Below are 16,954 nucleotides of genomic sequence, written 5' to 3' on the forward strand. Positions count from 1 at the left end.
TGCTCATCTAAGACAGCATCTTCCTGCACTCAGGTGCATCCCTCTCTCCTCTGCCCGGCTGACAGTTCCAGTAGGCGGGATGGAGCACTGCCACTGACATCAGCCGGGGAGGAGAGAGAGACAGACACACACAGACACACACAGACACACACAGACAAGTCATCACATGATTGCAGGGAGCCGCTGTTTTATCAGTACAGATAAGCATATTTATTATATAACACGAGAACTTGTGGTCATAATACAGAGGGGGTGGGAGCTTTTAATATTAAATATGAAAGCAGGAGGAGGGGGGAGGAGGGCTGCAGATGACAGAGGCATAAACTGAGGGTCAAACTGGTGTCAAGGCTCCGTCAAAGCAGCCATGATAAACCGTGGTCAGCTTACAGAGGGAAGGCTATACCTAGGCAAGATCAGCCAGATTTTTTTTTTTTTTTTTTTTTTTTTTAGGTTTTACAGGAGGCCAAATGACACAGGGAACAGGATAGTTTATTTTTGGTTAACAAATGCTTTAAGAAATGTTTTTTTTTTTTTGCATACAGTCACCAGTGCACTACAGCATCATCATACGGCTGGTGTGGCAGTGATTAGGGACACTGACTGGCGACAGTATGGAAACAAACAATAAAATGCAATAAATTTCTTCTTTATTACATTTTTTTTTTCCTTACATAGTCCACAGACTACGGGATATACATCTGAAAAGTGATCAATCCTGATGGCTTAAAACAACACGACAGTACAGATAACCCCTAAATGACCCCTTTTTGGAAAGTAGACAGTCCAGGGTATTTAGTAAGAGGCTTTTGCAAGTTTTTCACAGCTGTAATTTTTTGTAAAATTAAAAAAAAAAAAAAACACACCATTGCTACCGAGAAAGTAAATCAATGCCTGTATTACTATAGTAACATTTTACTACTCTTTGGATCAGGATTTTTTTATTTTTAATTTTTTAAACACACACTATAATTGCTTATACCAATTAATTTCACTGTTATAAGCAACTATTTTTACTGAATTAAATTGATTCAGTGTGTACTGCGACTAGCTGTGATTGGCCACAGCTTAAATCACATGGTACAGATGAGCTGTGTTTGGCCCTGTCTGTACCCATGTGATCACTGTGACCAATCACAACTAGCAATATTTTTTAAACACACACTATAATTGCTTATACCAATTAATTTCACTGTTATAAGCAACTATTTTTACTGAATTTAATTGATTCAGTGTGTACTGCGATTAGCCACAGCTTAAATCACATGGTACAGATGAGCTGTGTTTGGCCCTGTCTGTACCCATGTGATCACTGTAACCAATCACAACTAGCAACATCATTGTATACAATGGATGGCATCAATCAAAGCCATGTGTTGTTTACAACTCATGTGATTCTGCTGTGATTGGTCACAGCGATCACATGGTACCGGCAGCAGGCCAGCACACTAATCTGTCATCAGCTGTACCCAGTGGGGCCCAAGCAATGTGCTTTTCCAGGAGGACATCATATGACATCCACCGGGAAAGACGAATGTCCCACCCAACCGTCATTTGACTATAGGCCGGTGCGGCACGCGATTAAGCCTTAGAAATCTGCTGTAGCAAAGGAAGAGGTAAGTGCAGCCAAAACCAAAAGTGAGATTTGAGAAGTTTATTATGGAAACCATTCAAGAGCAAACTTTCACCTGTGTCCAGAAGCAACTTAAACTGGTCATAAAATCCACACACAAACAAACCCTGAAATTCTGGCATTTCCTTTTTCTCAAACCTAATTTATTTCATTACATAATGTACTCCCTTTAACGCCCCCCTAGCCCAATGTCTGGTAAAGATGGAAGGGTTACACTAGTTTGTGTCAATCATCCCTCTATCCTGCTTGCTGTGGGAGGACGATATTTAGATCTCTAGTTGCTGGGGTCATAGAAGCCTATTGTAGCATTGGCTGCATGTCCATAGGCATGTGGAGTCATAGAAGGAAGCCTGTTGGGTTGTTTGCCTGTGTTAGGACCAACGTTCAGCTAAACCAACTTCTATAAAAGCGGATGCAGAAAAAAAAAAATAAAAAAAATTAAAGCAGTCTAAAGCATTTTACTACGTGTTCTGTACAATCCTTCATCTGTATGAAAACAAACGGTCCGTTGTAAAAACCTGGCCCTCCATACCCATCGTTAAAGCGACCAGGAGGTACGGCATGGCTTTAATTCTTCTAGCACCAGAGGGGACTGTGCTGCTGGGAGACCGGCCAACTAGAGGCGCCGCCTGGTGCTACCGCTGGGTGTGCGTTGAGGAACACTTAGTGCAGACATCACCCTCTTAAAACGTTTGTAGGTCGGTTCTTAGTGCTGTTAGGAGATGGTAGACTAATAAATGTTAATTGAGGTTCTCTAGGGACCCCCAGGCCGGTGCCAGTCCGTGGTCTGCTCAGAGACCGGTCAACTAGAGGCGCCGTCCGGTGCTACCGCTGGGTGTGTATTGAGGAACACAGTACAAAATGTGCACATCACCCTGAAAAAGTCTCTTAAAAATGGTTGTAGGTCGGTTCTAAGCGCCGTTAGGAGATGGTATGCTGCATGACGGGGGTTGGTGGCAGGCAGAGCAAATCTGACACAACCTGAACTGCCACCCTCCAACCACCAGAGGGTGCCTGTTCCCCTTCTCCCTTCCCTCTCTGTGGTCACAAAGAAGAAGGGGAGGAAGGAGAGCCGGGACAGAATCTAATAAGCACTGGTGAGATCCAGGCTGCACCACCCCCTCTCCCCCATTTGACAAGTTGTACCCCCCCCCCCCGCCAGGCTAAAACCACCACCCTAATAGTCACCAACCCCCCAGGTCAGGGGAGGGGAGGGGTTCACCGGTCCCTGGTGCTAGGGAGGTTGAGGACAGCAGCTCTAGTACACCTACCAACAGGATGCAACCACCACCTGTCCCCCTATTCGACTAGCTGCACTCTCACCCCCACTCCTCTGACAGGCTTAAACCACCACAGCAATAACACCCCCCCCCCCCCAACCATGGTGGGGTTCACCTCCAAGTGACCAGTCCCTGGTGCTGGGGAAATCACGGACCACTGCTCTAGTAAACCACCCAATAGGCTGCATCACCACCCCCATTTGACAAGCTGAAAAGCCCTCCAAGGGGACAAACTGTACCCCACTCCCCCTGATAGGCCGAACCAAGCACAGCAGGAGTTCACTTTAGAGCGAGTGGTCCCTGGTGCTGTGGAGGTTGGGGGCCGCTGCTCTAGTGCATTCTGCCTTGATTCTATTACTATCCATTGCTGAGGCCCTGAAGAAGGGGAGGATTACCCCAAAAAATTTTGGCTGTATCTGGTGCTTTTAAACCATAAACATTTCAAAAATATATTTTAGGGAATGAAAATAAATGTATATGTCGCTCCTCAATACACACCCAGGGACTGACCGTCCCTTGCGAGAAGCATTTATGGTGAGTGGAGAGGTAGCAGCCAAGGTTCACATTGACCATGGAAGAAAACACACTCCACTTAACATCCATTGGAACCAATTCCCACTCTTATGGGTCCAGCGCCATCACACGTATCATCCAGTGCCGCCTGGCAAATAAAGTAAAGATGGACGCCGCAACCAAGTACGAATCTTCTCAGACTCGGGAAGTTTAAAGCGTTCGTCCGCCAACAAGCTGCCCATGCAGATGAGGTGAGTGAGAAGGTAAAAACAAATATTGAAGCTTGGAGCAAAGTTTAATAATGTCCTTGCTATGGATGTAGGCAATTTATCTGCCGCCCATCATCCTGTCCTGTCTTGTTGCTAAGACACTCCCAGCTGATTCAAACACCCTTCCTGTGCTCTCTCTCACCCCTGCCACTGTAGCTCTGAGTTCAACAATGCTGAAGGAGGTAGTGGACCACATATGTGCAGGGATTTGAGAGGTTGCTCCCTAGATGGTGGGCCGGAAAAGTTGGGAGCTTCTTAGCAACAAGGCAGGGTGGAATGATGCCATCTCATCAGTTTTTTCAGTCAGGCGTTAAGGGGTATGTACACGACCTATACCAGGGGTCTCCAAACTGTGGACCTTTGCTTGGCTTAATTCAGCCCTTAGGACACTAATCCTCCTGCCGACACCAGTGACGGCCCACCATTCCTCCCGCCGACACCATTGACGGGCCACCATTCCTCCCGCCGACACCAGTGACGGCCCACCATTCCTCCCACCGACACCAGTGACGGCCCACCATTCCTCCCATCGACACCAGTGACGGCCCACCATTCCTCCCACCGACACCAGTGATGGACTAGGGCAATATTACTGACACCAATGAGGACTGTTTACACCAACTGGCCACAGTCCAGCCCCACTAAAGCCTGAAAGTTTGGAGAAACCTGCGTTAGGTGGCAGCACAGACACAAAATGACCTCCGCCTTCAGTCACTGACTGACATCACATTAGTGCGTGTCGGGAACAGGTGCTAAATAGTTAGTGGCCCTGGAGTGCGCCAAAACTGCATGGTACCATAGCACCATTTGGTCCGGTACTCCACACTTTTAAGAATTTCCACATTTGTTTCTGCATTTAAATGAAAAGGTCAACCCACACGCGATGCACAGAAACGTTAAACAAATCTGAAATGAATGAAGGTTTACATTGGCTTTGCACCAGAGAACTGCCTGAGCACATCCTGGAGAGACACGTGTAAGTAGCATTGGCACTGCAGACCATTTTTATGTAGAATCTCTCTGCACTCTACCATTGCTTTGAGTGCCGACTTTGCTTTTCCTTCGGCTTCTTTCACACCCATTTTATTTTTTTTTTAAACTGGGGGCCCGGGGGTCCTGAAATAAGGATTGGCATTTTTTTCCCTCATGGCAACCAATCAGATCCAGCTTTTCTGGTTAGGACATGAAAGGTAGAAGTTAAACTTCAGGCAGGTTACTAATTTTGACTCATCAATAAACACTGCAAACGTAAAATGTTCAAAATGACCACGTTTCTTAGAAAAGGATCTTTAAATATCAGTGATGTCATCACTGTGCAGCAGAAACTGCAGCAACGTCTGGGCTGAAAGTCTGTAATGTCATCACTGTGCAACAAACTGCAATTAAGGTCTGGGCTAAGAGTCAGTGACGTCATCAATGTGCAACAGAAACTGCAGCTACACCTGGGCTGAAGGTCAGTGATGTCATCACTGTGCAACAGAAACTGCAGCTACACCTGGGCTGAAGGTCAGTGATGTCATCACTGTGCAACAGAAACTGCAGCTACACCTGGGCTGAAGGTCAGTGATGTCATCACTGTGCAACAGAAACTGCAGCTACGCCTGGGCTGAAAGTAAGTGATGTCATCACTGTGCAACAGCAATGCCTGGGCTAAAAGTCAGTGATGTCATCACTGTGCAACAAACTGCAGCTACACCTGGGCTGAAGGTCGGTGATGTCATCACTGTGCAACAGAAACTGCAACCACGCTTGGGCTGAAGGTCAGTGATGTCATCACTGTGCAACAGAAACTGCAGCTACACCTGGGCTGAAGGTAAGTGATGTCACCACTGTGCAACAGAAACTGCAGCTACACCTGGGCTGAAGGTCAGTGATGTCATCACTGCGCAACAGAAACTGCAGCTACACCTCTGGGCTGAAGGTCAGCGATGTCACCACTGCGCCACAGCAATGTCTGGGCTAAGAGTCAGTGATGTCATCACTGTGCAACAGAAACAGCAGCTACGCTTGGGCTGAAATTCAGTGCCGGCATCACTGTGCAACAGAAGCTGCAGCTATGCCTGGGCTGAAAGTCAGTGATGTCATCACTGTGCAGCAAATTGCTTCTACACCTGGGCTGAAAGTCCATGATGTCATCACTGTGCAACAGAAACTGCAGCTACGCTTGTTCTGGAAGTCAGAAATTTCCTCACTGCGCAACAAAAACTGCAGCTACACCTGGGCTATGGGAGGAGGTATTAGGATGCGTTCACACTTGCTGTTGTGGGGCAGTAAAACCCCGGCAGTTGAGCCACATTTTTACCATGATCCCCTATAGCAGCAGGGACAGGGCTAACGGTGTACACATGCTGTGGCTGCAACGTTTTCCTTTGTAGCCACTGCAGGGATTATGCCATGTCATAAGTAAATGGGGCTGCTTTTCATGCGCCCTGCAACCGTGTGCATATGCACAGTAGTGCAGCGATCAAAGAGTTAAAGGCAGGCAATTACAATGCCTTCTTACCCCCTGTCAAACGCTCTCTGAATAGCAATCTGAATGCAGATTACTCTTCAGAGACTAAAAACAAATGTGAACAAGCCCTAAGCGAGTCTCAGACATCACTCTGCAGGGCTAATGAATAAAGCTTTCATTCCCAGCATGCAATGGGACATGTAGCCATCAATGGATGTGAATGGGGGGGGGGGGGGCACTGGGCAAGTTTCTCGCCAGTCTTAGTGGGAGGGACAGAGAGCCTGAAACACCCGGGTCCCTCCCACCTCAGCCAGTGATGACGCAGCTGGTATAGGGGAACTACAGTGGGACAGATAGTCCAGGGAATGGAGGGGCACTGCTCTTACATAGTGAACATAGGGATCTACAAGCCCTTATGCTGGTTTCTCATTGTGGTTGCAGCAGTGAATTGCTAAAAGACATTTGTTGGTGGCTTAAAATTCTCTGCCCAGAGTTCAGCTTTAACTGGTTGCAGGGGCAGAGGGGTTCTTTCAGACCCTTTCCGCTGCAAGGGCATTGGGTTTCATAAGCTGGACCACCGATATTGGAACAAGAAACTGTTGCGGAACTGCTGGTCCCATTAATTTCTACCATATTGCTGCATGAAGTCGATCTCTGATTGGGCAATAAACGCTTAATCCTCAGTGCTCTTGACACCTACCTATCCTGCAATGCATGCTGGTCAATATGCAGCCTCTGTGCAACCTCCCGGAAGCACCTATAGTACTGCTTTTTGCCATAAACTGTAGGTGGAACCAAGACTATATAATTTATGTATATTCCCCCGAAAAAGTGCTAGCTTCAGTCACCCGCCAAAAAAAAAAAATATAATATACAAACAAAAATTTACACGATTAAAGAAACAAAAAAAATAAAGAGCAAGTTGGCATTTCAGACTATGAGAAAAACCGTCCAACGCTCTGAGCGTTTCTCCTCCTCATCAAATGGAACAAAGAAAAGAAAAAAGAAAAAGAAAAGTCTCTTGCAGCCGGTGAGGACAAAATAGAGTCAAGTTTACCTGGTCAGTTGTGAGCGGCAATAAGACAGCCAACGGTTTTTATTGGAGGAACGGGCTGTATTTAGTGAGTCCAAGAACACGACCAGTCCTGTTTTTTTTTGTTTTGTTTTTTGGTGGAGAGCGGACCAAGCAGGTCAGGAGGAGGGGCAGCCGCGCTGCTGTAAACTGGAAAAGTGAGCCTCTTTCAGGATCTGATTGATGTGTACGTAGGGTCCCCGATTGAGAGCGGACTGCTCGGGGGCGGACACCGGCTGCGGGGTGGCGGGGCCTGAGCTGCCCAAAGTCTGGAGTTGGTCCGAGGCGCTGCTTCTGTCTAGGCTGGAGTTACTGTTGCTGCTGTCGCTCCCTGAAGAAGACTGGAGAAAAAAAATAAAAAATAAAAATATGAAAATAGAATAAAAACACCAAGAGAGACCAAGAGATTAAAAAAAAAAAAAAACTAGAGAGACCGAGAGATAAAAAAAAACCAAGAGACCAAGAGATTAAAAAAAAAAAAAAAAAAACCTAGAGAGACCGAGAGATAAAAAAAACCAAGAGACCAAGAGATTAAAAAAAAAAAAAAACCTAGAGAGACCGAGAGATTAAAAAAATAAAAATAAAACACACCAAGAGGGACCGAGAGATAAAAAAAAAAACGCCAAAGAGAGACCGAGAGATAAAAAACGCCAAAGAGAGACCGAGAGATAAAAAACGCCAAAGAGAGACCGAGAGATAAAAAACGCCAAAGAGAGACCGAGAGATAAAAAACGCCAAAGAGAGACCGAGAGATAAAAAACGCCAAAGAGAGACCGAGAGATAAAAAACGCCAAAGAGAGACCGAGAGATAAAAAACGCCAAAGAGAGACCGAGAGATAAAAAACGCCAAAGAGAGACCGAGAGATAAAAAACGCCAAAGAGAGACCGAGAGATAAAAAACGCCAAAGAGAGACCGAGAGATAAACGCCAAAGAGAGACCGAGAGATAAACGCCAAAGAGATACCGAGAGATAAACGCCAAAGAGATACCGAGAGATAAACGCCAAAGAGATACCGAGAGATAAACGCCAAAGAGATACCGAGAGATAAACGCCAAAGAGATACCGAGAGATAAAAAACGCCAAAGAGAGACTGAGAGATAAAAAACGCCAAAGAGAGACCGAGAGATAAAAAACACCAAAGAGAGACCGAGAAATAAACGCCAAAGAGAGACAAAAAAAAAAAAAAAAAACGACTAAAAAATTAATTAAAAAATAAAAGACAGAAAGACCGTCCCTGTGCGGCACGCTCCAAGCACAAAGATACACATATATGTAGCTCCACGGATAAAGACCCAGCTCTGTGAGGCCGCACATATGCGTACGGGAAGGAAATCAATTCTATACAGTATATACACGCACGCTACAAATATACTTTGCAAAGCTCCGTGCTGCCGACTCAGATCGGTACTTTACAGGTTTGCTTCTCCTTTGCTACATTTATTTTTCTACTGTATAGATCTCCCATGTGATAAATAAACCCGATACATCCAAAGATGGCGCTCTTACCTCCGCCTCCGCTTCCCAGTCCTGGAACGGGGGACTCCCGCTGCTCCTCTTTGACTGCGGGAGCTGGGAGACGTCATTGTCCCTCCGCCTCTTCCTGCAAGGAATGAAGCAGAATTAGCGGCCGGTGTGAATGGAAGAAGGGAGTGAGAAGATCTACAACCCAATCATAGATGGCGTTCTCACACTCTGCACTCACCCCAATCACTTTTCTATTAGAGCTTTTGTTTTCTGAATATTGCAAAAAACCTGGTTGATCCTGCTGTTCACTGTCCCTCCTTGTCCGTGTCCACACTGCAGCCTAAGATTGAGTAGACCAGCCATTGCCACTTCTACTGAGCATGCACCAGTTTCAGTTCCCTTCTAAGTTGTCAATTTCCTCCTTTTTCTGATCTGTGCAGCCAATGTAAGAGTTCACCTAATGCCGACCAATTAGCTGCATCCTTCTCTCCTCTTCCCTCCTTCTCCCCTCCCCCCCCCCGATCAAACTGACCTCCTGTGTTGATCACTGTAGTGGCGGTATAGAAGTGAAGTAGCGTGGTAGTATCCCCACTTCCTACTCCATCCTACACCGCTGCCCCCCCCTTCCTCCTCCATCCTACAGTGCTGCCCCCCCTTCCTCCTCCATCCTACAGCGCTGCCCCCCCTTCCTCCTCCATCCTACAGCGCTGCCCCCCTTCCTCCTCCATCCTACAGCGCTGCCCCCCCTTCCTCCTCCATCCTACAGCGCTGCCCCCCCCCTTCCTCCTCCATCCTACAGCGCTGCCCCCCCCCCTTCCTCCTCCATCCTACAGCGCTGCCCCCCCTTCCTCCTCCATCCTACAGCGCTGCCCCCCCCTTCCTCCTCCATCCTACAGCGCTGCCCCCCCCTTCCTCCTCCATCCTACAGCGCTGCCCCCCCTTCCTCCTCCATCCTACAGCGCTGCCCCCCCCTTCCTCCTCCATCCTACAGCGCTGCCCCCCCCTTCCTCCTCCATCCTACAGCGCTGCCCCCCCTTCCTCCTCCATCCTACAGCGCTGCCCCCCCTTCCTCCTCCATCCTACAGCGCTGCTCCCCCCTTCCTCCTCCATCCTACAGCACTGTCAACCCCCATTCCTCCTCCATCCTACAGAGCTGCCCCACCCCCATTCCTCCTCCATCCTACAGAGCTGCCCCACCCCCATTCCTCCTCCATCCTACAGCGCTGCCCCACCCCCATTCCTCCTCCATCCTACAGAGCTGCCCCACCCCCATTCCTCCTCCATCGTAAAGCGCTGCTCCCCCCTCCCACTTCCTCCTCCATCGTAAAGCGCTGCTCCCCCCTCCCACTTCCTCCTCTATCCTACAGCGCTGCTCCCCACTCCCACTTCCTCCTCCATCCTAAATCGCTGCCCCCCTCCCACTTCCTCCTCCATCCCCCCTCCCACTTCCTCCTCCATCCCCCCTCCCACTTCCTCCTCCATCCCCCCTCCCACTTCCTCCTCCATCCTACAGCGCTGTCCTCTCATTTTCTCCTCCATCCTACAGCACTGTCCCCAGCTCAGCAGACCCCTCCTGAAGTCTCCTTGGATGTATGACATCATTTACCTAGGCAAGAAACCAGGAAGTAACTGAAGTGTAAATAAAGTTTAAAATAAGTAAATATGATCTACCCTCCCAATAATTTACTAATAACAGCAGCATGACCAATGACCATTACACATAATCAATGTAGACTGAGAGTGAAGTTCCACTTTAATGAAACTTTCAATAATTTCCAACATGAGAAAAGATTCTTCTCCTCCTCAGACTCTCCCCACACTGCACCGACGTTACCATAGCAACACACGGCATCCCGGGGAGGTGATTGGCAAACACCAAACACCCGGAGATTACAGGCCACCGAATAGTCATTCTTACCTACTATCAGGCAACATCTGGTCTCTGCCGGCTGTACCGGATCACACAAGAAGAATCCACTAGAAACCCCAGGGGGGCAGATTTTGGGGCAGTTTTCAATCAGAAACCTCGGCTGATAATTTCAGGCTAAGAAGGGAAAAAAAAAAAAAAAAAAAAGTATCATCACCAGGAAAGCCAAAAACATTTTGTTTTTTTGTTATTTAAAAGTTTCCTCTTGTATTAAACAAAAATTGCCACACCACACTCCAGTGCTGTCCCCCCACTTCCTCCTCCATCCTACAGCACTGCCCCCCCCCCCCCCCACTTCCTCCTCCATCCTACAGCACTGCCCCCCCACTTCCTCCTCCATCCTACAGCACTGCCCCCCCACTTCCTCCTCCATCCTACAGCACTGCCCCCCCCCCACTTCCTCCTCTATCCTACAGCACTGTCCCCCCACTTCGTCCTCCATCCTACAGCACTGTCCCCCCACTTCGTCCTCCATCCTACAGCACTGCCCCCCCACTTCCTCCTCCATCCTACAGCACTGCGCCCCCCCCACTTCCTCCTCCATCCTACAGCACAGTCCCCTCCACTTCCTCCTCCATCTTACAGCACTGTCCCCCCCCACTTCCTCCTCCATCCTACAGCACTGCGCCCCCCCCACTTCCTTCTCCATCCTACAGCACTGTCCCCTCCACTTCCTCCTCCATCCTACAGCACTGTCCTCCCCACACTTCCTCCTCCATCCTACAGCACTGCCCCCCCACTTCCTCCATCCTACAGCACTGCCCCCCCCCACTTCCTCCTCCATCCTACAGCACTGTCCTCCCCCATCCTACAGCACTGCCCCCCCCCCCACTTCATCCTCCATCCTACAGCACTGCCCCCCCACTTCGTCCTCCTACAGCACTGCCCCCCCCTTCCTCCTCCATCCTACAGCACTGTCCTCCCCCATCCTACAGCACTGCCCCCCCCCCACTTCATCCTCCATCCTACAGCACTGCCCCCCCACTTCGTCCTCCTACAGCACTGCCCCCCCCTTCCTCCTCCATCCTACAGCACTGCCCCCCCCCCCACTTCCTCCTCCATCCTACAGCACTGCCCCCCCCACTTTCTCCTCCATCCTACAGCACTGCCCCCCCCCTCACTTCCTCCTCCACCCTACAGCGCTGCCCCCACTTCCTCCTCCATCCTACAGCACTGTCCCCCACCCACTTCCTCCTCCATCCTACAGCACTGCCCCCCCCCCCTTGCTCCTCCATCCTACAGCACTGTCCCCCACCCACTTCCTCCTCCATCCTACAGCGCTGTCCCCCCCCCCCCCTTGCTCCTCCATCCTACAGCACTGTCTCCTCCCCACTTCCTCCTCCATCCTACAGCACTGTCTCCTCCCCACTTCCTCCTCCATCCTACAGCACTGTCTCCTCCCCACTTCCTCCTCCATCCTACAGCACTGTCTCCTCCCCACTTCCTCCTCCATCCTACAGCACTGCCCCCCCCCCCACTTCCTCCTCCATCCTACAGCACTGCCCCCCCACTTCCTCCTCCATCCTACAGCACTGCCCCCCCACTTCCTCCTCCATCCTACAGCACTGCCCCCCCACTTCCTCCTCCATCCTACAGCACTGCCCCCGCACTGTCTCCTCCATCCTACAGCACTGCCCCCCCCCAACTTCCTCCTCCATCCTACAGCACTGCCCCCCCCACTTCCTCCTCCATCCTACAGCACTGCCCCCCCCCCACTTCCACCTCCATCCTACAGCAATGCCCCCCCACTTCGTCCTCCTACAGCACTGCCCCCCCCCCCTTCCATCCTACAGCACTGTCCCCCCCACTTCCTCCTCCATCCTACAGCACTGTCCGTCCCCCCCCACTTTCTCCTCCATCCTACAGCACTGCCCCCCCCTCACTTCCTCCTCCACCCTACAGCGCTGCCCCCACTTCCTCCTCCATCCTACAGCACTGTCCCCCACCCACTTCCTCCTCCATCCTACAGCGCTGTCCCCCCCCCCTTGCGCCTCCATCCTACAGCACTGTCTCCTCCCCACTTCCTCCTCCATCCTACAGCACTGCCCCCCCACTTCCTCCTCCATCCTACAGCACTGCCCCCCCCACTTCCTCCTCCATCCTACAGCACTGCCCCCCCCCACTTCCTCCTCCATCCTACAGCACTGCCCCCCCCCCACTTCCTCCTCCATCCTACAGCACTGCCCCCCCCCCCACTTCCTCCTCCATCCTACAGCACTGCCCCCCCCACTTCCTCCTCCATCCTACAGCACTGCCCCCCCCCCACTTCCTCCTCCATCCTACAGCACTGCCCCCCCCCCACTTCCTCCTCCATCCTACAGCACTGCCCCCCCCACTTCCTCCTCCATCCTACAGCACTGCCCCCCCCACTCCCTCCTCCATCCTACAGCACTGCCCCCCCCCCCCACTTCCTCCTCCATCCTACAGCACTGTCCCCTCCACTTCCTCCCCCACTTCCTCCTCCATCCTACAGCACTGCCCCCCCACTTCCTCCTCCATCCTACAGCACTGCCGCCGCCCCCCCCCCCACTTCCTCCTCCATCCTACAGCACTGTCTCTCCCACTTCCTCCTCCATCCTACAGCACTGTCCCTCCCACTTCCTCATCCATCATACATTACTTTCCCCCTCCATCCTACAGCACTGCCCCCCCCACTTCCTCCTCCATCCTACAGCACTGCCCCCCCACTTCCTCTTCCATCCTACAGCACTGCCCCCCCACTTCCTCCTCCATTACTGCCCCCCCCCCATTTCCTCCTCCATCCTACAGCACTGTCCCCCTCACTTCCTCCTCCATCTTACAGCACTGCCCCCCCCCACCCAAATCCTCCTCCATCCTACAGCACTGACCCCCCACTCCTTCCTACAGCACTGTCCCTCCCACTTCCTCCTCCATCCTACAGCGCTGCCCCCCCTTCCTCTATCCTACAGCACTGTCCTCCCCCTCCTCCATCCTACAGCACTGTCCCCCCCCCTTCCTCCTCCATCCTACAGCACTGCCCCCCCCCCCCTTCCTCCTCCATCCTACAGCACTGCCCCCCCTTCCTCCATCCTAAAACGCTGTCCCCCCCCCCCACTTCCGCCTCCATCCTACAGCGCTGTTTCCCCCCCACTTCCTCCTCCATCCTACAGCACTGCCCCCCCACTTCCTCCTCCATCCTACAGCACTGCCCCCCCCCTTCCTCCTCCATCCTACAGCACTGCCCCCCCCCCCTTCCTCCTCCATCCTACAGCACTGCCCCCCCCCTTCCTCCTCCATCCTACAGCACTGCCCCCCCCCACTTCCTCCTCCATCCTACAGCACTGCCCCCCCCCCACTTCCTCCTCCATCCTACAGCACTGCCCCCCCCCCACTTCCTCCTCCATCCTACAGCACTGCCCCCCCACTTCTTCCTCCATCCTACAGCACTGCCCCCCCACTTCCTCCTCCATCCTACAGCACTGCCCCCCCACTTCCTCCTCCATCCTACAGCACTGCCCCCCCACTTCCTCCTCCATCCTACAGCATTGCCCCCCCACTTCCTCCTCCATCCTACAGCATTGCCCCCCCCCACTTCCTCCTCCATCCTACAGCATTGCCCCCCCCCCACTTCCTCCTCCATCCTACAGCATTGCCCCCCCCCCCACTTCCTCCTCCATCCTACAGCACTGCCCCCCCCCACTTCCTCCTCCATCCTACAGCACTGCCCCCCCCCCACTTCCTCCTCCATCCTACAGCACTGCCCCCCCCCACTTCCTCCTCCATCCTACAGCACAGTCCCCCCCCACTTCCTCCTCCATCCTACAGCACAGTCCCCCCCCACTTCCTCCTCCATCCTACAGCACAGTCCCCCCCCCCCCCCACTTCCTCCTCCATCCTACAGCACTGTCGTCGTCCCCACTTCCTCCTCCATCCTACAGCACTGTCGCCCCCCCCACTTCCTCCTCCATCCTACAGCACAGTCCCCCCCCCCACTTCCTCCATCCTACAGCACAGTCCCCCCCCCCACTTCCTCCATCCTACAGCACAGTCCCCCCCCCCACTTCCTCCATCCTACAGCACAGTCCCCCCCCCCCCACTTCCTCCTCCATCCTACAGCACAGCCCCCCCCCACTTCCTCCTCCATCCTACAGCACAGCCCCCCCCACTTCCTCCTCCATCCTACAGCACAGTCCCCCCCACTTCCTCCTCCATCCTACAGCACAGCCCCCCCCACTTCCTCCTCCATCCTACAGCACTGCCCCCCCCCCCCCCACTTCCTCCATTCTACAGCAAATCTTCAGGAAGGATCAGGCTCACTGTGTCCCTGCTGGGAGTGGTAGCTCCTTGGTAACTTTAAAGCAACAGGTTAACAGCAGGTCCATATAGGTAGTTTCCAAGGCTTCTGTACTTGGGTGATCAGGCTCACTGTGCTCCTGCTGAGGCTCCAAGTTCCTCATCGCCAGTAAAGCCACAGGCGGGACGGTGGGCTTATGTGAGGTAGAGATCAGGCTCACTGTGTGCCTGTTGGGAATTGTAGTTCCTACGTAACTGTAAAGCGAGAGAGAAGAGCAGGCCTATAGAGTGTGGTGATCAGGCTCGCTGTGCTCCTGCTGATCTTATGGTTCCCGTCACAAATCTATGTGCAGAGAAGCTTCCCTCACTGAGCTCATGCTGGCACTTTTAGTTCCCCAGCAGCAGTAAAGCCACAGATGGATAATACTTTGGCTATGCTATGCAGGCTATGTACTGGGATAATAAGACTCACTGTGCTCCTGCTGAGACTTGTAGTTCCTCATCTGCTGTAAGCCACATGTGGAAAGCAGGCCAATGTACCGGGGTGCTCAGACTCACTGTGCGCCTGCTGTGACTTCCAAGTCATCAGAGTTGTTAAACCACAGGAGAGCAGACCTATGTATGGGAGTGACCAGGCTCACTGTGCTCCTGCTGGGACTTGTAGTTCCTCAGTCACAGACTACCTCCCAATGTACAGGGGTGATCAGGCTCACTGCACTCCTGCTGGGCCTTGTAGCGCCCGCCCCCCCCATCACTGTCAGTCTCCACACATACCCGTGTGTTGAGGCTCACTTCACTCCTGCTGGGCCTTGTAGCTCCTCAGTTGAAGACCACCTCCCTATATACAGGGGTGATCAGGCTCACTGCACTCCTGCTGGGCCTTGTGGTTCCTCAGTGACAGACCTCCTCCCTGTATACAGGGGTGTTGATGCTCACTGCACTCCTGCTGGGCCTTGTAGTTCCTCAGTCAAACACCACCTCCCTATATACAGAGGTGATCAGGCTCACTGCACTCCTGCTGGGCCTTGTAGTTCCTCAGTCAAACACCACCTCCCTATATACAGGGGTGATCAGGCTCACTGCACTCCTGCTGGGCCTTGCAGTTCCTCAGTGACAGACCACCTCCCTATATACAGGGGTGATCAGGCTCACTGCACTCCTGCTGGGCCTTGCAGTCCCCCGTCAGTCTCCACACATACCCGGGTGTCGAGGCTCACTGCACTCCTGCCCGGTCACTCACAGGCAGCCTCCCTCATATCCAGGCTCTCTGTACTCCTCCATAGGGAGGTCCGCCCCTCCTCCCCCCGGTACTTACCTGCTTTGTGTCTCCGCCCACGCCCACCACCACCACCTACCTCACTCACTCACTCACTCACCTCCTGCGTCTCTCTGAGGCTATGGCCCCGGCCTCTCCCCGCACAGCTCCTCATCCCACAGACCCTCCAGCCCCGCTGGGCTCTACCACCTCCCAGACCGAGGCTCTGGCCGGATACAGGCCCGGGTGACGCCGCAGCGCTGTGCTATCTCACCACCGGGGGAGTCGGGAGCCAATAGCAGCGCCGCCCGGCAAACGTCGCCAGAGCCGGGCGCCGCCATCTTGCCGGCCAGTAAGTCGCACCGCGGGGTCGCCATTTTGTTGGTTAGATAACGATAATCGTGAAACGACATCGATTTTTTTTTTTTTTTTTACAAACGTAGAAGACAAATGCGGATCTTTGATGGCGACCTGCTATTCCTTATTGTCAGTAAAAACTTCGTGTCTGAGTGACCAGCGTCAGGTGTGTTTCCATACGCCTTATTCAGCCTCAGCTTGAGACAGCCAATAGCAGTGCCGCCTGACAAACGTCGCCGACATCGGGCGCCGCCATTAGTTTGGCGTGACTTCTACGCGCCACGGGCGCCATTTTTTTGGTTAGATAAGAAAAAGAAAGTGACATAGGATTCAAAAGTGACGCACAGCGTGAGATCTCTGCGATGACAGAATAGCTGTCATCATAGTGACGTTCTATTTCTTCATCTCTATACAAACTTCAATTTCTCAGTCACGTCTCTTTCTACTCTCCATATTCTATATAAAAGCAACTTATCACCA

At 52.2% G+C, this 16,954-nt stretch overlaps 1 protein-coding gene across 1 annotated transcript; it reads right to left on the reverse strand.

Annotated features, from left to right (window-relative positions):
- Window positions 1-1,636: 1,636 nt before the first annotated feature.
- Window positions 1,637-16,403, reverse strand: VCF1 (VCP nuclear cofactor family member 1). The gene is made up of 4 exons (XM_077458682.1): window positions 16,239-16,403; window positions 10,600-10,725; window positions 8,724-8,817; window positions 1,637-7,557 (listed from the first exon to the last, which is right to left on the reverse strand). The coding sequence occupies exons 2-4, from the start codon at window positions 10,614-10,616 to the stop codon at window positions 7,336-7,338; spliced, it is 333 nt and encodes a 110-aa protein (XP_077314808.1). The 5' UTR covers window positions 10,617-10,725; window positions 16,239-16,403; the 3' UTR covers window positions 1,637-7,335.
- Between the last annotated feature and the right edge of the window lie 551 nt (window positions 16,404-16,954).

Source organism: Lithobates pipiens, unplaced genomic scaffold (assembly GCF_037356315.1).
Source record: "Lithobates pipiens isolate NorthernLeopardFrog02 unplaced genomic scaffold, aLitPip1_a1.2 Scaffold_28, whole genome shotgun sequence".
Lineage (NCBI taxonomy): Eukaryota > Metazoa > Chordata > Amphibia > Anura > Ranidae > Lithobates > Lithobates pipiens.

Excerpts from the sequence above, each read along its gene's own strand:
- VCF1 (XM_077458682.1), bottom strand. Across the intron at positions 7,558-8,723 it reads ACTGGGAAGCGGAGGCGGAG|TCTTCTTCAGGGAGCGACAG; the intron begins GTAAGAGCGCCA and ends TTTTTTCTCCAG.